Source organism: Sinohyriopsis cumingii, chromosome 3, assembly GCF_028554795.1.
Source record: "Sinohyriopsis cumingii isolate HCF-2022 chromosome 3, ASM2855479v2, whole genome shotgun sequence".
NCBI lineage: Eukaryota > Metazoa > Mollusca > Bivalvia > Unionida > Unionidae > Sinohyriopsis > Sinohyriopsis cumingii.
Window position 1 is genome coordinate 141246971 of NC_142963.1, and position 24553 is coordinate 141271523.

At 36.1% G+C, this 24553-nt stretch overlaps 1 protein-coding gene across 1 annotated transcript in view; it reads right to left on the reverse strand.

The window, feature by feature from the left end:
• LOC149803967 (regulating synaptic membrane exocytosis protein 2-like) overlaps positions 1 to 20793 on the reverse strand; it is a 91546-nt gene extending 70753 nt beyond the window's left edge. Inside the window, exon 1 of the mRNA XM_089954030.1 lies at positions 19941 to 20793. Within this exon, the coding sequence (XP_089810156.1) occupies positions 19941 to 20335 (395 nt within the window). The 5' untranslated portion in view covers positions 20336 to 20793. The remainder of the gene's footprint in view (positions 1 to 19940) is intronic.
• Between the last annotated feature and the right edge of the window lie 3760 nt (positions 20794 to 24553).

The following is a 24553-nucleotide window of genomic DNA, read 5'->3' on the forward strand; positions in this document are numbered from 1 at the left end:
ATGTTTAATGTGAACAGACCAAGTAAGATTGTTATCTACGAATGCACCAAGAATTGTATTATGAGAGGTCATATTACGGCTCACATTGTCAAATAGAACCTGGAGTTTGTCGCTATACAGCCTTGCTCGTTTTTGTTGTGTTGTAACTAGTAGGGCTTTTGTTTTTTTCTGTATGCATGATCATACTGTTTTCCTTAGACCATATTTAAAGTATGTTGCGAGCATCTTGAAAATTATTTTCAAGTACAGTTTTCGTTTTCCGCATCGTAGACAGTGTAGTATCATCTACATAGAGACCAGTGTAAGAAATTGAACTTCCGATCTTAAGAGGCAAGTCGTTTATAAATAGAATGAATAACAGAGGTTAAGAGGCAAGTCGTTGATAAATAGAATGAATAACAGAGGTTAAGAAGCAAGTCGTTGATAAATATAATGAATAACAGAGGTAAAGATGCAGGTCGTTGATAAATAGAATGAATAACAGAGGTTAAGAGGCAAGTCGTTGATAAATAGAATGAATAACAGAGGTTAAGAGGCAAGTCGTTGATAAATAGAATGAATAACAGAGGTTAAGAAGCAAGTCGTTGATAATTACAATGAATAACAGAGGTTAAGAGGCAAGTCGTTGATAAATAGAATGAATAACAGAGGTTAAGAGGCAAGTCGTTGATAATTACAATGAATAACAGAGGTTAAAAGGCAAGTCGTTGAGAAATAGAATGAATAACAGAGGTTAAGAAGCAAGTCGTTGATAAATAGAATGAATAACAGAGGTTAAGAGGCAAGTCGTTGAGAAATAGAATGAATAACAGAGGTCCAATGATAAAGCATATGTAGTACTTGTGACGTTGTTGGTAGTCATGACGTATTTACCTTAATTACTATTTTGATGGAAATGTATACAGCGGTTGAAACAAAGTGTTAGTAGTGGTATAATTATACATAATTTTGGAATTTAGGTTATTATAAATGTTCCATTATTCTATTTTTTTGATCCATATTTACTGTAAAGAAATCCCTATCAATGAAGGTAATGTGTCGTTTTATTGATTATCGCTCTGTATAAAACTGTAAACAAATGTTCGTGCACCACAATGCGGGAAATCAATTATGTATATGAATAGTGCCTGTTTCTAGTGATTCACTGTAACCTGTGTCGAGTCTTAAAGCAAACAACCTATAGCATGATCAACCGATGCATAATACACCACCAGATCAGGCTCCAACTTACTGCTGTACTGAAAACTCCTAACATACGGCATAGACCCAGATTTGTCGGTGCATCATGTAACGGCCGATCTGTGTATGTGCAGTTTACAGTCGAACTCGACTTACAAGCGAACACGACGGTATTCTTGTATGATTACTTGTTACGATGTTGTTCATCTGCAAAGTGTTAACATCTTCCATTTATTTTTATCTGCTCCAAACATTAGCATCCTTTATACTAATGTGCATCTAATACAGGATTAGTCTGTGGGTTCTACTAAGGATGGACCCTGTAATCATCAAGTGGTTCCTAGCTCAAAACATGATTGCAGTTTTTGTCATTGTGCACGAAGATGTTCTACCAAACAAAGATGCAAGCACTGAATAGTTTGCAGGTGAACTATGTCTTTAAACCAGTCTGTCTTCCATTGAGGCTTATTCTTGCTAGATACGTCCCTTCTATAACGGCTACATTGGTACAAGGTCTACCATTTAAGGTTTTCTCTGCCAGATACGTCCCTTCTATAAGGGCTACATTGGCACAAGGTCTACCATTTAAGGTTTTCTCTGGCAGATACGTCCCTTCTATAAGGGCTACATTGGCACAAGGTCTACCATTTAAGGTTTTCTCTGCCAGATATGTCCCTTCTATAAGGCTACATTGGCACAAGGTCTACCATTTAAAGTTTTCTCTGGCAGAAGCGTCCCTTCTATAAGGGCTACATTGGCACAAGGTCTACCATTTAAGGTTTTCTCTGCCAGATACGTCCCTTCTAAAAGGGCTACATTGACACAAGGTCTACCATTTAAGGTTTTCTCTGCCAGATATGTCCCTTCTATAAGGCTACATTGGCACAAGGTCTACCATTTAAGGTTTTCTCTGCCAGATATGTCCCTTCTATAAGGGCTACATTGGCACAAGGTCTACCATTTAAGGTTTTCTCTGGCAGAAGCGTCAATTCTTTAAGGGCTACATTGAACAAAGTTTGCCATTCAGGCGTATTCCTGCCAGAAGAGTCCTTTCTATAAGGGGTACATTTACACAAGGTCTTCCACTCAGGGTTATTCCTACCAGAAGTGTCCTTTCTATAAGGGGTACATTTACAAAAGATCTTCCATTCAGGCTTATTCCTTCCAGAAGTGTCCTTTCTATAAGCTGTACATTGACACAATTTCTACCAATCAAGGTTATTCCTGCCAGAAGTGTCTTTTCTATAAAGGGTACATTTACACAAGGTCTTCCATTCAGGCTTATTCAATCCAGAAGTGACCTTTCTATAATTGGTACACAATGGCTACCATTCAGGATTATTCCTGTCATAATTGTCCTTTCTATAAGGGATACATTAATATTCAGGATTTAAATGAAAAATGTTGTACAGTTTTTGGCTTAACTTATTTGTTTTAATATACTGTATTAATTATTCACTCTGGTCTGAAATAAACATTATTATTATTATTATTATTATTATTATTATTATTATTATTATTACTATAATACAAGGGCAACGAATCACACTTCTACTAATTTAAATGTAAAGACAGCAAACCCCCTTCCATTCCACCAACTTAAATGTAACGACAGCAAAACGCCCTTACCTTCCACCAATTTAAATGAAAAGACAGCAAATCACCCTTCTACCAATTTAAATGTAAAGACAGCAAACTCCCTTCCAATCCACCAATTTCAATGTAAAGACAGCATACCGCCTTCCATTCCACCAATTAAAATGTAAAGACAGAAAAACTCCCTTCCCTTCCACCAATTTAAATGAAAAGACAGCAAATCACCCTTATACCAATTTAAATGTAAGGACAGCGAACCCCCCTCCATTCCATCAATTTAAATGTAAGACAGCATAACTCCCTTCCCTTCCACCAATTTAAATGAAAAGACAGCAAATCACCCTTATAACAATTTAAATGTAAGGACAGCAAAACTCCCTTCCCCTTATCCATTTTAAATGAAAAGACAGCAAAACACCCTTATAACAATTTAAATGTAAGGATAGCGAAACCACTTCCATTCCATCAATTTAAATGTAAGACAGCATAACTCCCTTCCCTTCCACCAATTTAAATGAAAAGACAGCAAATCACCCTTATAACAATTTAAATGTAAAGACAGCAAAACTCCCTTCCAATTGTCCAATTTAAATGAAAAGACAGCAAATCACCCCTCTACCAATTTAAATGTAAAGACAGCAAATCACCCTTCTATCAATTTAAATGTTAAAACAACAAAACACCCTTCCATTCCACCAGTTTAAACGGAAAGACAGCAAAATTACCCTTCTACCTATTTAAATGTACAGAAAGCAAAACTCCCATTCATTCCAACAATTAAAATGTAAAGAAAACAAAACTCCCATTCATTCCACCATTTTAAATGTAAAGACAGCAAAACTCCCTTCCCATTATCCAATTTAAATGTAAAGACAGCAAATCATCCTTCTACCGCTTTAACTGTAAAAACAGCAAAACTCCCTTACCAAACACCAGTTTTAATGCTAAGACAGCAAATCACCCTTCTACCAATTTAAATGTAAAGACAGCAAATCACCCTTCTACCAATTTAAATGTAAAGACAGCAAATCACCATTCTATCAATTTAAATGTAAATACAGAAAAATTGCCTTCACATCCACCAATTTAAATGTAAAGACAGCAAAACTCCCTTCCCATTATCCAGTTTAAATGTAAAGACAGCAAAACTCCATTCCCATTATCCAGTTTAGATAAAAAGACAGCAAATCACCTTTCTATCAATTTTAATGTAAAGATATCAAATTCCCTTCCCATCAACCAGATTAAATATAACGAATGCAAATCACCCTTCTACCGATTTAAATGAAAAGACAGCAAATCACCCTTCTACCAATTTAAATGTAAAGACAGCAAATCACCCTTCTATCAATTTAAATATAAAGACAGCAACTCACCCTTCTATCAATTTAAATGTAGATACAGACAAATTGCCTTCCCATCCATCAATTTAAATGTAAAGGCAGCAAAAATCCCTTCCCATTATCCAGTTTAAATGAAAAGACAGCAACTCACCCGTCTATCAATTTTAATGTAAAGATATCAGATTCCCTTCCCATCAACCAGATTCAATATAACGACAGCAAATCACCTTTCTACCAATTTAAATGAAAAGACAGCAAATCACCCTTCAACCAATTTAAATGAAAAGACTTCTATTCACCCTTCTACCAATTTAAATATAAAGACAGCTTATCACCCTTCTGCAAATTTAAATGAAAAGACATCAAATCACCCTTCTACCAATTTAAATGAAAAGACAGCAAATCACCCTTCTACCTATTTTAATGAAAAGACATCAAATCACCCTTCTACATATTTTAATGAAAAGACATCAAATCACCCTTCTACCTATTTTAATATAAAGACAGAGAACTCCCTTTCCATCGATCAATTTAAATGTAATATGAAAACACCGCAAATCATCCTTCTATCAATTTAAATGAAAAGACATCAAATCACCCTTCTATCAATTTAAACGTAAAGACAGCGAATCAGCCTTCTATCAATTTAAATATAAAGACAGAAAAACTCCTTTCCCATCCACCAAATTAAATGTAAAGACAGCGAAACCCACTTCTCATTCACCAATTTAAATGAAAAGACAGCAAATCACCCTTCTACCAATTTAACTGTAAAGACAGCAAAGTCCCTTGCATTCCACCATTTTAACTGTAAAGACAGCTAAACGACCTTCCCGTTATCCAATTTAAATGTAAAGACAGCAAATCACCCTTCTACCAATTGAAATGTAAAGACAGCAGAATTCCCTTTAATTCCAAAATTTAAATGTGAAGACAGCAAGGCTCCCTTCCCATCCATCTGTTTAAATATAAAGACAGCAAATACCCCTTCTACCAATTTAAACGTAAAGACAGCAAATCATCCTTCTACCAATAGAAATGTAAAGACAGCAAAATTCCCTTTCATTCCAAAATTTACATGTGAAGACAGCAAGACTCCCTTCACATCCATCTGTTTAAATATAATGACAGCAAATCACCTTTCTAATACTTAAAATGTAAAGACAGCAATACACCCTTCTACCAATTTAAATGTAAAGACAGGAAATCCCCTTCTACCAATTTAAATGTAAAGACAGCAAACTCCCTTGCATTCCACCATTTTAAATGTAACGATGCAAAACTCCCTTCCCATTATCCAAGTTAAATGAAAAGACAGCAAATCATCCTTCCATTTCACCAATTTAAATGTGAAGAGAGCAAAACTCCCTTCTCATCAATCAGTTTAAATGTAAAGACCGCAAAACTCCCTTCTACCACTTTAAATGTAAAGACAGCAAATTGCCCTTCCATTTCACCAATCTGAATGTAAAGACAACAAATCATCCTTCTATCAATTTAATTGTAAAGACAGAAAAACTCCCTTCCCATCCACTAATTTAAGTGAAAAGACAACTACTCACCCTTCTACCAATTTAAATGTAAAGACAGCAAATCACCCTTCTACCAATTTAAATGTAAAGACAGTAAATCACCATTCTATCAATTTAATGTAAAGACAGCAAATCACCATTCTATCGATTTAAATGTAAAGACAGAAAAACTCCCTTCCCATCCACCAATTCAAATGTAAAGAGAGCAAATCACCCTTCTGCCAATCAAAATGTAAAGACAGCAAACTCCCTTGCATTTTAAATGTAAAGACAGCAAAACTCCCTTCCCATTGTCCAATTTAAATATAAAGACAGTAAATCATCGTTCTACCAATTCTTACGTAAAAACAGTAAAACTCCCTTCCCAACCACCAGTTTAAATGTAAAGACAGCAGATCACTCTTCTACCAGTTTTAATGAAAGGACATCAAATTTCGTTCCCGTCCACCAGATTAAATAAAACGCCAGCAAATCACCCTTCTACCAATTTAAATGAAAAGACAGCTAATCACCTTTCTACCAGTTTTAATATAAAGACAACAAACTCCCTTCCCATCCACCAACTTAAATGTAAAGACAGTAAACCACCCTTCTACCAATTTAAATGTAGAGACAGCAAAACTCTATTCTTATCCGCCAGTTTAAATGAAAAGACAGTAAATCACACTTTGACCAATTTAAATGAAAAGACAGCAAATCGCCCTTCTAAAAATGTAAATGTAAAGACAGCAAACTCCCTACCAATCCATCAATTTCAATGTAAAGACAGCAACCCTCCTTTCCCATCAACGAGTTTAAATGTAAAGAGAGCAAATCCCCCTTCTACCAACTGAAATGAAAAGACAGCAAATAACCCTTCCATTTCGCCAGAATAAATGGAAAGACAGCAAAACTCCCTTCCCATTATCCAATTTAAATGTAAAGACAGCAAATCACCCTTCTACCAACTGAAATGTAAAGACAGCAAAATTCCCTTTCATTCCACCAATTTAAATGCGAAGACAGCAAGACTCCCTTCCTATCCATCTGTTTAAATATAAAGACAGCAAATCCCCCTTCTACCAATTTTAATATAAAGACAGAGTAAAGTTCGAAAAATGTAAAACTTTATTGCATACAAATTAAGGACGATCAACCCTTCCTAATAAATGAAGCATACAACAAAATCGAATATAGAACGTAAAGATGTTAAAATTATGTCAAATGTATATAAAATAACAGATAAGGATAACACATATAAAATCTATAAAACACGAATTAAGTGTTCAAAACACAAAAGGTATATAAATATTACCTATGACTTATACACATTTAAGCCTAGCATTTAGCGGATATTGATGGACGAATGTTTCTTATTTGAATTAAAAAAAGTTGTTAAACATTTGGATCCTATTTGAATGTTTTTCATTTCCAATAAGGATCTTGATGCGTGATTTTTTTCTTGTGCGAATCTATTTTAAAGTGTATGTATGTATGTATGTATGTATGTATGTATGTATGAAGTGTTCTTCACTAGACTTTCAAGACGTTGTGACAAGGTGCATGAAGTACTAAGTTAAAACGGTATGTCTTTGCGTGAATCTGGCTGAGGCATATTCAGCATCGGATCTACAGGACTCATTTTATCCACCTCATATGTAACCTTGGGCAAAAGATTAGGAAACGTGGAATCACGTAAACGGAAGCAATGGTCCTTTCATAAATTAATGTAAATTTACTGGAACTATTTCAGTGCGGATAAAATACATTGAGGACTTTTATAGAATATGCACGATGCGCCCTTTCGCATGTCGCAATGGAGGCAAAAGCCATGGTTGCACATTGGTCAGCGTACCATACTCGCGACAGAAAGGATTCATGTTGGAATCCTACCATATAAATTGAGCGAATGGGTTACCGAGGTGTGCCCGTGGGCAAGGCACTTTGCTCAAATTGCCTACTTGTGTTGCTATGCTATAAAATGCCAAACTAAGATTATGCGTTGGCAGTCCCCGTGTCCACGGTATGCAGTATGGCCGTTTTTATTTAATTTAATTTAAGTAGTGCACACTTTCAAAATTGATTTAGGGAGCCATGGTACCTTAATGGCTTGCATGCCCTGTTCGTAGCCAGAAGTATTCGAGTTCGAATCCTACTTAGAACTTATAGATAGATTGTGCACTTTATTTGATTTGAACGACGTTGAATTTGAATATAATTATTTTTCAAGTAGAAACAACTTCTATACATGCTATTTTTTTAAATTCTTTATCAAATTTAAAATACTCATGCAAATGCAGCTCACATCTGCTTTGATTCCTATATGTAAATTTGTGAAAAATCGTCAGTGATTTTAAATTTCAAGTTGAGTTTTACAATTGTAGTATTCTTCTAAAACATCTGACTACCTACCTACCTACTATCTATTATCCATCTATCATAATTCAAAAATATGTTTTCTGAACGCTCCGGTGGCCTTAGTGGTTAGACAATCCGTCTCGGATGCGGATGGCCGCGGGTTCGAAACACGGCTGAGTCATACCAAAGACTTAAAAAAATGATACTCGTTGCTGCCTTGCTAGAAGCTCAACAATAAGAAGTTAGGTTAGGACTGGTCGTTAGGTTAGGACTAGTCGTTAGGTTAGGACTGGTCGTTAGGTTAGGACTGGTCGTCCTGGTGTCAGGATATCGTAACTGGGTGGGAAATGATGCGATATGACTGAAAAATAGTTAAAGTTACGTTAAAAATCTGATTCACACACTCAAATGCACAGTCAAAAATGTTACTTTTCAATTATATGCTTACTACTATTTCAATATTACATACTTATTGCATGACGTCACATTTTCTTGGAGAAAAAACACAGGTTTGTTCTCTAATGACACCGGTGAGTGGCCAAAGGAACTTTTTGTTTAAAACATTTTATTTCTGTTCTGCATCCATTTCCACGACATGATATACTTCATGTGTGGATTTGCCGTTAAACACCAACCAATAAATTAATCATGCAATCAATTAAAAAGTGAGTTCATAGGTGCTAAATACAATCGACCATAGCGCCAGTGGACACTTTTTTGTTGCCAGATTTTCCAGATTCCTGACTTTAAAACGAATTCTAACACATTACATGGTAGATCGTGTTCTGAATTTGCTGATACTTCAACTCAGTTGGATATTTGCGAAAGCTTGTTTCTTTGCAATATATATATTCAACAGCTATTTTCTCCTACTTATCAGATAACATTTTATCTATGCTTACCTTAGACTTTTTTATTTCATGCAATAATTTTGTGTTCTTTGTTAATCTATGTCACAGGAAATTGTCTCTTCTCGAAGATTTTATCTATTTTTATCTATTTTTCCGTCCGTATTTCTTTCATTTGGTAGGGGACATTTCTTTTTACCGCAACGAAAATACTTCCCATAAATATTCTCTATGCTTGAAGTCAGAACAGGGAATATTTAAAATATCAGTGGAATCTCGGAGGAGACGCAATTTGATATCGACGATATATTTCCACTAAGGAAGCGAAATCACAACTAATATATGAGTTCTTTTTCACCACAAACAGATGGTCAGAGTCGAAGAAAAAACAAGAGAGCTTTATTTCAGAGTGAACATTGATGTTCAGTATGTCTCAGAAAACGTGTAATTTCTATTATATACATATTTTACGTTTTCCTAACAAACATTCAGTCAACGTAGCAAGTTTCTGTACAGTGCACTTCACGCACGAGGAAGCTCATTAATTTGTTGGGAATAAAAGACTAGCATACCAGCATATATAAACGGGTCATAGTTTGATTGATTTATTTTGAATTTCCTTTTAATCTGCAGTCAAGTCATTTATTGTCTGTCGAAACATAGTTTGATTAACAGATACGTTATTAACCAGATGATGGGGTATTTTATGTTTAATCTGAATTGACTGAATCAGAGTTTTGTTAGTCATTAATGGAACGACGTTTTGCATTCGGTAATGTTGCTGTTATAGGTTTTAACGCTGTTTTTCAGCACATGATACATGGCAGCCAGCATAACTGGTGTAGGACGAGCCCAGGAAAAGCTGGGTAAAACCCATCGACACACTGAAAACTACTGGTAAGCTGAGACGGCAATGGTCGGTAAAGGCGAGCGCTTTAGACCACTTGGCCATCTGGGGCACTCACTCCGTAAGGCAAGCAAAACAATTCATAGTTTGTAAAAATAAAAATAAACACGAAGGTGATGCTATCATAAACAACGTTCTGATTAAATTAAGTGCGACCTACACCAGACTGTGTTTCAACATCCATTGAATATGCAAGTTTAATTAGATCACGAGGTAATCATGCTGGTTAAAGGAAATAATAGGATCAATAACAGATCAAAGTGCATGTTGGTACAAAATTTACTACTCTATGGTCTTAAACTATGTAACAGAAAGAAAGAAAACCAACAACTTTAGTAAATTTCACAAAGAATCTATCGAATTCACAGCAAGAAAATTTAAGAGGAACTTACAGTATTGTGAATTAAATCACAAATAATCCTAAATATTATATCGCAAGCATAAAATTACAGTATTCCGAATGAATTCCAGTCTCGAATGTGCTGATATACCATTAGTGTTGAATAGCTTGATGTACTAACAGTCTGATGTATCACAATGATTAATCCAGAATGTCTTTGAATGAATTCACAATAATCCAAAATATTGATAGTCCAAAAGGTTGATGAACACTTTGTATTCCAACGAATAATTTAAATGATTCCTCTCAAATTATACCTGAATACAACAGTAAATGATTCCACAGACTGAACTTAAATTAGTAATGAATAATTTTATTTACCACAACGTTATATATACAAATTTGGACACGATAAAGTAACCAGAATATGGATCACACGTTCTCTTCCAGAACAATCTTAAGTTTGACAATAAGGCTCGACAATGAGCTTATATATCAGTAAACAACCTATTTATAACTTAAAAACATGACACACAAGTCAGGTAAACACAAAAATCTGTCCTCATTCATGGACAAAAGTCAAGCATACAATATAAATTAAATTTACATAACTTAAATTTACATAACAAAAGCAATTGGAAATGCCAATTATGTTGGTATATTCAAGTGTGATTCGCCCATGGCGCATTAATACGCATAAAAAGCGTTGTTTCGACAGTAGGCTATTGCTTCTATAATCTCTAGATAAGTAATGAATTTCCACTGATTAATCATTAACGACAGAAGAAAATAAAGAGAAAAAGTTTTATAAATGGATTAAATATAGTGCACAATATGATAGAAATTCCTGCTGCTTTACTCTCTCTCTCTCTCTCTCTCTCTCTCTCTCTCTCTCTCTCTCTCTCTCTCTTAATTGCTTGGTCAGACTGCAGATCAATTGACCAACAGAGAAACATGCGGGTGGCCAATAGCAACGTCCTCCAACCCCAACCTCTCTCTCTCTCTCTCTCTCTCTCTCTCTCTCTCTCTCTCTCTCTCTCTTTCTCTCTCTCTCTCATCCCCCATCATCGTACTATCGTAGCAAGCTACCGGCGAAATTCCGTGAAATAAATAGCGTAGCGTTCTTTCACCTGTGTCATGAGACGTTGTCTCTTGACCTAGTAATAAGGGTACAATTTACAGACAAACCGACCAACGGAAACGGGGCACATAGAGATGGAGGATAAAAACAATCTTATGGTCGGTTGCAGTTTTAATTAATACATAATAAATGTTTAGATCAGTTGTAAATCATTTTAAATCTCTTTTTGATTTGTGATTTCGCTTGGTATATATTCCTCGTTCATTTCAATATACTCAACAGTGACTCAGTGGCTGCGCGTTCAGTGTCCCAATATTGCATTGGTTAATAATAATAATAATAATAATAATAACAATAATAATAATAATCATCATCATTTAACGAGGATGACACATTTACTTATGAAAGAACCATCTGCAGTATGGTCCTCAACATCTGTAACATAAAGAAAGAAATCACTTACACCACCTCAGGTATGCTCGCACACGTACTCACGCCGATTTAATAAGAATTATTATATGCAACTATATTTGTCAGCAGGTAAATATATTTGACCACTTGTTTGTTCGCTAAGATTTGTTAATTAGCCTGATTTATTTAACACTTCGATCAAAAAGGCCTTTCTGAATACAGTATCAGACTTGACATATTGATGAATCATTGATTTAGAGTGATTCCTGTTTCAATTCATCAATCGCTGATTTTCTTTCATTGCTTATATGTCGTTAGTACTTATGATATATTTTACGGAAATGAAATTATTCAACCTTTCTTCCACAGTCACATCATCCCACCTCACGAGCACTTGCATCACTCTGGTTTGTGTACATTACCACGGAATCTTTGTTGATTCAAACAATTGGTCGAAATGTTTGGAAAAAATTAAGCAAACAAGGATGGCTTTCTTGTACTAGTCGCTCAGAATCGGGACGGTCTTCAGGTGAAAGCCGCTCATGCTTATAAATGGTTACCAAGCTTATAAATGGTTTCCATGCTTATAAATGGTTATCATGCTACAAATGGTTTTCGTGTTAGCGAGGCTTTAATTTATTTAGATCAATAGCTGCTACCTTAATGGCTATGGTAAATTACATAATTTTCACAAACTTCGCTTACGGCAAAAATTAGAGGTGTAAACTTGCATCAAATGTGTTTTTCAAAATGAAGACGTCCGAGTCAAAGCAAGTTTTTGCCTGTAACTTTACTAAAAGCAATATTACGCGAAAAATAACGAAGCGCACCAAATGCATTCAAGTAGTAGCTTTTATCTCGGCTGGTTTTCTTGTCTGGCTTGGCTGTCATTTCTTCATACTCTTCAACAAAGTGTTGCGATTTTTGGCACAAAGCAACTGCCTAAAGGACAGAAGTATTCAGCATGAAGAATTTAATTTTGTTTTAAAAAATCCTCCTAAGTGTTTTGGTACTTATCAATGATTTGGAATAAACCGGAAATTCTTTTCTTTTTGAACGTCTGGCGATATTTCGATTCGCGAATGCAACGATCTCAAGAGTTGCCACAAACAACAATAAGCTGAAGAAAGTCACTAATAATTAATGTCAGCCGTGGTTTAATATCAAATTATTTTGGTATATCTCGGTCTATTTGATTTATTACAGTCAGTAATATCAATACCTTATATGCCTTAAAAAAGAAAGATTTTGACTGGACAACGTCAGCAATAATAGTAATAGTTTGAATAGTATAGTTGTAGTAATGTCACGTGATATGTCACGTGAGAGGTAGATTTTTTTTTGTGCTTAAATATGACCAGTATTCTCTGCTGAAAAACCACTCTCGATCTGGGACTGGTACTAGTCGTCATTATCAAAGATGCAGTAATGGCTGTCTTGGTACTGATAACAAAATAATAAATATTTGTCAATCACAACATGCAGTTCATTTCCGCTAGGAATATTGGTGTCGTAAAAATAATCGTTTCCTATGTCTGACATGTCATAGTGCTCTGACTTCCGTTTTTCAATAATTGAAGTATATCTCGATTGACAATGCGAACAGACTCTTTTATCGATCATCTCCTGTTAATAATCATAAAGACTGCTCGTCTACGATAGTGCCCAATATTGATTCTTTTGTGACGACAGTTATTACTGATTCTTACGATAGTTTGGTGCAGTTATTATTTCGGTCGATATTATACAAAGTTCATGAATAAACATACCTAATTATTTGCTTTCTGATATATCTTTCTACGTATCTACATATCTAGCTACCTTGTTAACTACATCCATAAATGTGTGTATATATCACGTTTCATATCATGGTTCCAAATGAATCCGTTTAGTTTTTGCTGGCTGATTATTGAGTATATGATGCCGAGGTCATTAGAGCTGAACTCCTTTCCCAAGGACACACCTAGGCAGCCTCCCCAACCTGGGCGAATGTCGAGCCCGCGATTCTTGGATTACGAGTCCGACGCTCTACCATCTGAAGTAACGCGGCTACCCTCCAAATGAGAGCCAGCGCATGGATAGAGTCATTATGATGATCGTGGAGCCTCCACCATACTGGGGCTTACATATATTGGTTCATCATATTCTTACGGAGTATAAGCTGAAAAAGCACACAGAATGCCTAAGGGAAAAAATAACAGTATATATCGCCTTGCTAAACTATGCGCATTATACAACACCTTGCTAATTGTGCGCATTATACAACACATTGCTAATAGTGCGCATGATACAACACCTTGCTAAATTGAGCGCATTACACCATTTCGGTCTTCTTTATTATAATCGGTTGAGTTTAAAATTGTGTTGATTAATGAGAAATTATTCCAATCTTGTTTCTTTTTTCTTTTGATGTTATGTAAATAGGCTAAACATTTTGATTTTCAAATGCATGTGATCCTGTGAAAAATCCGTTATTAAAAATAAAAAAGCCACGTATCTCATTTCTGGCTAAGTTTTCTCCAAAGACTGTAGAGCAAAAAAACTCAAGCTCAGAATATGAACATTTTCTCAATTTACAACTTTATTAAAAGATTAAATATCGAGTTACAGAAAGCCGCAGATCATCATAACATTAATCACTGAGATGCTTAATCTTAACATTAATCACTGAGATGCTTAATCTTAACATTAATCACTGAGATGCTTAATCTTAACATTGATCACTGGGATGCTTAATCTTAACAACTTTGATATCCTTACGTATCACACTGGATTTGAGACACTCGTTCTTCATCTGGATTATACACATCTCACTACCACAGATGGAGTGTTAGCCTAAAGGTTATTATTATTATTATTATTATTATATAAATAGTTTCTTTTTATGATGTTGTGTAAACAGGGGTAAACAGTTTGATATTCAAATGGATGTGATCCTGTGAAAATCTGTTTTATATATATATATATATATATATATATATATATATATATATATATACATACTCGTGTGTGAAGGCAAGGCGATTGGTGTCGTTTAACCGCGGACCTGGGTTCGAATCTCCGTAGAGTATGAATTGAAAAATTCCCTAATCTGTATGATAGTATTATTTGTATTAAAATATTATTTCTGCCTATTATCAAACATTCTTCTATAGGAATCCAGGGATAGAACTATATATATATATATATATATATATATATATATATATATATATATATATATATATATATATATATATATATATATATATTCACAAGGGAATTTCTTATAAATTTATTAAAGCTTGTTTTGCTCCCCATTGGTATTCTTCTCACAAAAAAAGATTTTTTATCTTTCTTATTTAACAGCAGATTGCTGTCAAACTTAATTTTCGTGTTCTTGCTGTGAAATGATTTTTTTCTCATTTTATTGACCTTTAAAATGGTATTTTATTTTCTTTCAAAGTAATGTAATGTCGACCAATATTCATATATTGTTGTCCGTTACTAGGTTTTTCTATTTAAAGCTCTGTGTAAGACGCTTGGCTAAACAACATAAAGTCACGTGAGCAATTTTTTTATGCATCCCTTCAGAGCAACGGTTACTTCGATGCATGACGTCGGTACTGGTCAGTCCAGCTGTCCGTATGCGTACATATTACCCACGTAATGCGATCTTAATCGCTAGATCTCGTCTAGTTGTAACCATCAGTAAACCCGGATCTTTACGAGACGCGAAGTACGGGAATGGCGGCATTATTTTGACATTTATTTCGGGATTGAACCAGTCGTTGAAACTTGACGGTACAGATTTGTTAAAGAGAATGCTATTTATTTCCAGCTGCATGCCAAGTGAGGCTACGGTACAGTTATTTACGCATTTCAGTTGTAACCATGACACCCCAAGGAACAAGTAGTCTCTGTCTCGCTTGGGAGTATGGTAATACGGAATCAGAAACGACAGTATCGTTTTCTTACTTTTCGGATTCTGGCTCATTCTGATATAGGAAAATGATAGATACATTAAAAAAAAAACAAGCTTCTGCGTGTGCTTTTAGAATACAGGCCATGGGATGCTTTGCTATGCGGAACAAAACATGACAAAGTACAAAATGTTGATGTTGACATTTATCAAAGTGTAACGTTCCTCGTAAAAAAGTTTCTAGAGAAAGATTATTGCATACAATATCCTCTGTATAACCGTATCATACAAGCATATAACGAAAGTATAAAAACTGCACAAACAGGCATGATGCCCTTACGTTTAAAAATGCATTACAACGAAACTTTTCCAAACTGGTCACTCGGTAACCTGTATGCAGGCAGGCCACATAATTTTGTTGTAATGAAGGATGTTCTAGTATTAATCAAAACTCTTTTCACAGTCCATCTCTATTAAAACATAAAACGAATGCCGGTTTAATGGAAGGTTGACTGTTGTTAGAATAATGCATGCACCCGTTTTCTCCATATTGACACTTTAATATGAATTTATGGAAGCAATTTTTTTTTAATAAAAAATCTGCATTTAAGAATAAACTGTAGTTTTGCTGAGTAACTGAATGAAACAGATGATTACTCTAAATAATCGTCCATTAAAACTCACTTATCCTTTTGATCTGTTGCCATCTCAGTCAGGTCGTGAAATAATCTCCGACGTAGTTGTAGGAATAAACCTCAGTTTAATGTGTATTGTGATTCGCCTCTAGCGTAGCAAACCACATACATTGCAACATCATATGCAGGGAATTGTTCTAATCTTGGCCTTGTCTCCTTCCGCCGCCATATTGTTCTATGCAAACGAAAGAAGTTCAGAATATATGGCTGTTCTGGTAGATAGAGTTGCGGCACAATTTGCTGAGGGAACCACATCAGTGTAAGTACTGTCTGCTGATGGTGCACGGAGATAATAACAATGAAAGGAAATTACATAGGGTCGTCATGCAAGACTTCTTTACGAAAAAATTCGATTACAACACAGTTTTATCCCACGTGCCGACACGTCTGAACGACGAGAAGTTGAGGACACGTGGATTGGACGATGTAAAATATGCAGGGAGTACATCCTGGCGATTGTGTTATTGTCTGACTATCAGAACCCAACGCTTCTTTCTTTCTTTCTCTCTCTCTCTCTCTCTCTCTCTCTCACACACACACACACACACACACATTTCTGTCAGACTTTGTTTTAATTATAAAACTCACTTCTAATCTTGTACGTGCAGAACAGTGAAGTCAATTGGTGTTTGGAGAATTAACTATCATCGTACACAAACTTACAGTATATGCGGGCATTTTTAATGTCAGCACAAATAGGGGTTAAACGTCGGGGAAAAACCGGTGGTTATATGTGGATATATCATTCTTCCGTATAATGTATTCTATAATTGTACACATTAAGAATCTTATTCAATCTATTTTCCTTCCTATAACAGAAAGTGTCATTATCAGGGGTGTGGTAGAAAGACGTTGGAAGCACCCCTAAAAATAAAGCTGATTGATGAACTTGCAACGATTGCGTTATACCAGCCGTACTCGGATGCATACATGTATAGAAGGACGACCAGGTTTGCAAGGTCTCAGCACGTGAAATCAAACGCTTGTTAGCATCTAGTGAATAAAGTAATATTGTTCATGAGTGTGAGTATACGAGACACGCTACCTTCTGTGTCCTGTGCCAACAATTGTAATAGTACGCTATCACTGGAAGGTGGGTTAAAATAACGCATTTCTGGTGCGTGTCATCACGTGTTCATCCCGAGACACTCAGACGTTGCAATAATTTAAATTGCATTGACACCAATTAATGCACTGAACTTCGAGTTACTGCCACTACGGGGAGGATGAACAGACACCTGTTCCAATACACACAGACCAGAAGACAATGTAAATCCATATGCCACCTGCCTTTGAAAGCAGTGATGCCATTCAAGCAATTTTTATTGAAAGACATACAGAATGATTACACTGGACAACAAATTTTTACAAAAGTCATGTTACTGAAATAAAATTAGTCAATTCTTATCAATTTTTATGTGCTGAACACGAATATGACAGTCAAATTGCAAAATTGGCTCTAGTTTTTTTGTAATCTGCAAGAAATTAATGTTTACATAACGAAATGCATTCCAATAGTAAAAGGTCAACTGTAATAGCCTACCTATAAAAAATCAAGTCATTGACTACATCTTAGATTTCTTCGCCTGTCTCTTGTACAGCTGTTCGGGAGCATCTCTGAGGAGTGTCCAGGAGTAGTCAGCCAGCATTGTAGTGGACCATTTTCCCTGGTATCTTTGTTCCATTGTTGCGATATCTTGATGAAAACGTTCGCCGTGTTCATCACTAACAATACCACAGTTGCTAGGAAAGAAATCCAAATGGGAATGAAGGAAGTGAATCTTTAGAGACATATTGCAGCCAAGTTTCTTATACTTCATCAACATGTCTTCTACTAGTTCCTTATAGTTTTCTGCCCTAACATTTCCGAGGAAGTTTGTAGAAACTAGGCGAAAAGCATTCCATGCTTGTTTCGCGTCACCTTCCAGCAAGTTGTTGAACCGGTCATCTTTGAAAAGCTCTCGAATCTGAGGACCCACAAAAACTCCCTCTTTAATCTTTGCTTCGCTGAGTCGAGGGAATTTTTCATGCAGGTATCGGAATGCTGGCAAAGTCCGGTCAATGGCTTTCACGAAGTTCTTCATCAAACCTAGTTTGATGTGAAGGGGTGGTAGCAAGATTTTCTGAGCCTCAACCATAGCTGGGTGTTGGATATTCTTCTCTCCAATGGCTACATTCTGCCTGTGAGTCCATTCCTTCCTCATGTAGTGCATTTCCCTTGCTCGGCTATCCCACTCGCATAAGAAACACATGTATTTTGTATATCCTTGCTGCAGTCCCATTAAAAGGGCAACTACCTTCAAATCACCACAGAGGTGCCAGCTGTACTTGTTATACTCAATGGAATTCAGTAGCTGCCTTAAGTTATCGTATGTCTCTTTCATGTGGACAGCATACGCTACTGGAATAGATGGAAGAATGTTTCCATTGTGCAAAAGCACAGCCTTGAGACTCAGTTTCGAAGAGTCCACAAATAGTCTCCATTCTTGTGGGTCATGAGTGATTTTTAAAGCATTCATGAGGCCCTCAATATCGGAACAGAATATCAGATTACTTTCCTTTCTGAAGAAAGGCTCCAATTGCTGGTGGCGCTTTCGATATGCAGTAATTGTGACATCTTCTTCTAGAAGATTCCATTGTTGGAGTCTTGATCCTAGCAATTCTGCCTTGTTCTTTGATAAGTCCAAATCACGAATCAGGTCATTTAGTTCTTCCTGTGTTATTCTGTGTGGGGTTGATGATGCACCACAGTGAAAATCTGGATCACTGCATGCTGATGGACCAGGAGAAGAACAGGTCGACTCACCTTTGTCTTCGTCAGATGAATCAAGAGAATATTCTGCTGGAGGTTCTGGAATAGGAAGTCCCTCACCATGTGGAACTGGTCTCAATGCAGACGGAATGTTTGGGTAGACTATTCTCGACTTCTTTCGCTTCGTTATTCCGCCGGAAAGAGGAGGAACCAAGCAGAAGTAACAGTCATTTAGGTGGTTGCTTGGCTCTCTCCACACCATTGGGACTGCAAACGGCATTGATGACCTTTTGCAATTCAACCACTGTGAAAGCTGTGTTGTACATGTAGCACAGCATATATGCGGAGCCCAAGGCTTGTCTTGGTCACCAACCTTGCATCCGAAGTAAAGATGATATGCCTTCTTCACTTGAGAATTGATACTTTTCTTCTGGTTGGCAAATGTCACTTCCCCACAAATATAGCAAAAATTGTCCGCGGTATTAACACACTTTCGAGGCATTACTGTTCTTTATTGTACGTAAATGGATAAAATAATAAGTTTTATGTAACAGTAGCTTGAACTGTCTCGCACAACGTCTAAAATATTTTAAATGCTGAACCTATCTGATTGGGCTTTATATAGTACACTGCTTACGTCAGCTTCAGCAGCCGCCTGGCATTAGTATAATAGGCCTACACATGTATAGTACACTGCTGACGTCAACTTACTTCAGCAGCCGCATGGCATTAGTATTGCATTGCATCAGAAAATGATGCAATCAACTGTGGATGATGTGAGCATGATGGTATTATGCAATGTTACATCATTATTCCGGATGTTGCTGCAGTCCTACTGGAGAAATTTACACAGTGAAACATAGAAAATGAGGTATATGAATATCTTCAAAACGAGAGCCAATACAAATTTTTCACGGTTATATTCGTGTTCGGCACACCAAAATACTACAGATTAGGGCCTTTTCAAGTCAGTAATGATTTCACTGTTGACCAGTGTTACTGAAAACTTTAATCTTACCTGAGTCGTTTGCAGTCCTCGTCCTGCATGTCTTTGGCCCTTCCTATGACCGACCGAATCTTGGCAATTTCCTCTTCCGTTAAGTGGCTTAGATCTGGTTCCGGTGGCTCGACTGGAGAGGTCATGCGCGTTGACCCGAGGGATGACCTTCGTCCCCCTCTAGAGTCATTGGAGTATAGGGATTGCCAATCGGAAGTAGGGGTCGTAGACTCTGAGGGAATACTGCTAGTGTCATTTCCCATTGTAGTAATCTTTTTAAGGATAGACTTGAAAGGAGAGAAGAGCAGAAGGGTTGCCAGCCTAAGTAACGGAAAGACATTGAGCACCGTTATGGAGGTCAGTGCAATCCCGTGCACCAGGCAAGGCTGATATATCCATTCTATCAATTCCAACATGGACGACGTAAACAGGAATCTGCAAAGCTCATTAACACTGATGTATTACGTACAAATCATTGTTACATTCAGTCAATCGGTTGTTCTTAATCATGACTGATGAATTTCGTTCTTTTCAAGAATTCCTCGCCTTTCTACACGGCATGCTTACTCCACTCGCTTCCATAGATATAGATCCAAACAAACAAAAGCACTGGAAGGATAATATCGATCCATGCATATTTTCACTCCAAGCTCAATACTAAATCAAATACTTTCTATTTTCTGATTAGATCACCATTTCGGAATTAGCATCAATAGGAATACTTCATCAAAACGAATCACATGCAAAGACAACACTTTCTAGATAGAACAGGTGGGAAAAGACCACGTCCGGAGGCTATTTACAGAGCGCGTTATTTGGACAACGAGACCAATCTGAAATTCTACTCTCCAGGCTTAGCAATGCCCAATGAATTCCTCTTGTCAACCAATGCTGGCTATTGATTTTAGCCGCCATCTCTCCGAGTTGTATTTCTCTATTCCAAGCAAAGCAGTCATTCGCGCCAAGTATATATTGATCGCTAGGTGCTCTTACGATATAACGCGGTCGATACACACGCGGTAGCTGGCTCCGGAATGTGGTGCCATTGCACAGCGATTCCATGCAGCAGCCATGGACCACGGATGGTTTCTGTAACATTTGATATTATTACAAACAGGGAAATATAATTCGCAATTAGTTCGAATAGGTAATCAGTGTCACGATGTTGCTCACGATCAATTCTTCGTTTAATCCAATTGTCTAAACCACATAAACTAACATCATACCGTCGAGACTTATTGCGTTCTATTATTAATCGCGTTGAGTGCTTTTATTTTTACTGGACTGATTTTATGTTATATTTGCATTATATTTAATAATTCCGAATGTTTGTGTGATTTTTGAATATTTTTGTTCAGAATAGTCACGTGGTAAATCGACAAGATAACATATTTCCTTGTCGACTTAAAAAATGTTTTTAATAAATAAATGGAGACAAGTCTGGTAGCTTTTGTCTTTTAATAATGTAAACATTCCACTTCATGGGTGAAAAGTAAGGTAAGTATATATATATATATATATATATATATATATATATATATATATATATATATATATATATAATCCTTATTGAAGCTAATTATAAATATAACGTACGAATAGGAAACTTTACAAAAAAAGAAGGAATAAACATAATACAACTAGTTTCAATAAATTATATAAATATAAGTTTTAATGTTTTAACTAATCTGTTATTTAGTTTGTATAAGTTCTGGAAACCGATCATAGTCGACGTACCACTCAGATGTGTAAGCACTTGTGCTGTTTGTATGTTTTGTTGGTTATTTTTGTGTTGTTTTCTTCCGTCGCGCAAAATCAATCCGCCTTACACTTCCGGGTTCTTTACTGTCTTTACAGAAAAGACCGAAGTTGTGTCAGTTACGTTATCTCTTGCAAGGGGATAACTCTGGTAACGACTGAAAAATGCTAGACCTGGCGGAAGAGGAATATCCATAGATTACGTTTCACAAGATATCGTGTGGTATTTTGCTTGGTACTCTGTTATGCATTGCTGAACTCTCTGCAATATTTGAGCGCTATGTAAAATATTTGCACGACGTAGTCCCTCCGTGCTCAGGTTACTGGTTGATCAATAGTTAATATAATAAAATCTTTAGCGCTCAGTGATTTTATCAACTTGTAAGTGTTAAAGTCCGCGTGTACTAGACTAAAGGTGACCAAACATAGGGAGATAATTTCAAACGAACAACATGCGAAACAAAATTTCAGTTAGGTAAGTCTATATTGAGATATTAAAAGTTCTGTTATGTTATGTCCCTAACAGTCCTTTCATTTTGTGGTTTATTATATTTCGTAAATTAATCAATTCCACATTGCATGCCACATTTCTCTAAGGGAACTTTGCTGAGCAGGGACGGGCAAGGGGCTAAGACAAAAAGATTCTAATGAATACGTTTTTTTTTTTTTCTTTCTAAAAGCAAGACTGCGATTTTAAATTTAAATATCTTATTGTAATAAATATTGTTAAAATATATATATTTAAAGGAAATGAAATCGGCCCCAGTATATCTGGAGTATTTTTCATTTATTTCTAACATAATTGTTTTCTATTTAAAGGGGGGTGCTTTGCACTTTATTTTTTCGCAGCGTTTCACTTGGATAATAAGAGCTGATATTCATTTCTTCATTGCCTCATTTGGAATACTGTAATAAACTAATTTTGCAGCTGTTTAATATATCGTATAATCTTTAAGGAATCATAAACAAGTATACATGTCGTGTGTGTTTCTAATCAAAATTATGAAAATCAAGTAGCAAAAGTAGCCCTGAACGATTGGAAGAGAAAATATTACTCGTAATCTCAGAAAAATAATGACTGACACATTTAAAATCTCATAACCCCAAAATTGTAATAATTGACTGTAGTCTGGAACATTTAAAATGTCATAACCCCAAAATTTTAATAATTGACTGTAGTCTGACACATTTAAAATGCCATAACCGCAAAATTGTAATAATTGACTGTATTCTGTCACGTTTGCTCAGCCCAGTTCGTAAGTCGTGTATAAACTAAAGTATTAGTACAAGCCATGGTTGATGTCTAATCATAGCCGCAGGCTAGATTTAATCTCTTACGCAATGTTACCTTGACCAGAGAGAAGATCCGGCATCTTGAATCGGGACAGGCGTTTGATAGCGCACTTTCCCACCTAGGCTTTAAAGCTTTGTTCTAAGATCAGAGGAACCGCGAGGGACCTAGGCATGTTCTAAATCAGTCCCCACGTGGTCAGACAGCGAAAAGGACGCTTGATTGGATCGAATAAAAAAGAAATCCAATCGGAATTGAGACGGTGGGTGTGATAACAGTTTCGATCCGAATTATAGCTTCTAACTAGCAAACGAAAATTTAGTATCGCCTAGGAAGATTGATGAGCAATATAGGGTTACTCCGAGATAGCCACTCTTAATTTGGCGGTAAAACTTCGAGAGGAGATACTAAGGAAAAACAAAGCTTCGTAGAAATCAGTAAATATTTTGCTCGATTTTTGCAGAATATAACGGTATTGTAAGTTTAATGATGTGTATTATGTATACTTAATTAATAAAATTGTTTAGTAGGTATAATTACCTTTGTAGTCTTTAATTTGCATGCGTATTTAAGAAATGCGTTTGAGTATTATGTAAAGAATTATCTAGATTGTTAGCTTGAGATGAGAATTAATTTTGTAATTGGCTATTAGGTTACTTTGCAGTAAATTAGTGCATTTATTCATGTAATATGTTAGATTTTACACATGCTTGAATTGTGAATTCAAAAAATGGTTGAAGTGTGTAGATTAGTTAATATGGAGGTATGGATATATCAGAGCATGGATATTTAAATATTTGTGTACTTTGTATGAGTTTTAATGTAAAGAAATGCTTCTGATTGCTGTGATATTGTTTATTATAATGGAATTAGGAATATGAACTGATGTGACGCAATTTAATGATGAATATATGAGAAGTAATTGTTATCGTGCTTTTATTACGACGTTGTTTTGCCATACAAGAACGTATGAATATTTCGATGTGATGATAGGCTGAGTGTGGTGTGAGACGAGAGGGCTAAGGAAAATATTGTACCGTCCTTGTGTTTTTTACAGGAAGCTCTTTCGGGGACAACTTCCGGTTCAGTAAATCCCGATGATCTAAGAGGGGAGACGGAAGTAAGACTCGCAGAGCAGTCGGAGTCAACAAGTCTGGTCGGTATAGAGCCGAGGAGAAGGAGGAAAAGGGGTCGAGGAGGAGAAAGTGGAGAAGGAGGAGGAGTATCGAGGAGTCGGTGGAGAGAAGGAATTTGGAGAACGTTGGGAGGAAGAGGAGAAGGAATTGGACGGATAGGAGAGACGAATGCACAGATGAGTAGAATACAAGGACAGGCGGAAAACTATTTCACACTACAAATCAAATGATATAATAGGATATCACAGGGTCGAGCGGAATGAGAGTAATTGGGAAATTTTTAAATATTTGATTTTTGAATTGTCATTAAATTGTCATTAAATTGTTATTAGTTGAATTTCACTTTTTGTATGTTCAGTCATTTAACCGTCGGCACTGTTGACTAGAGGCTCAGAGCTTTACAACTATATTTTACTAATTTAACTTCCAACCCAAATCGTCCACAGGTA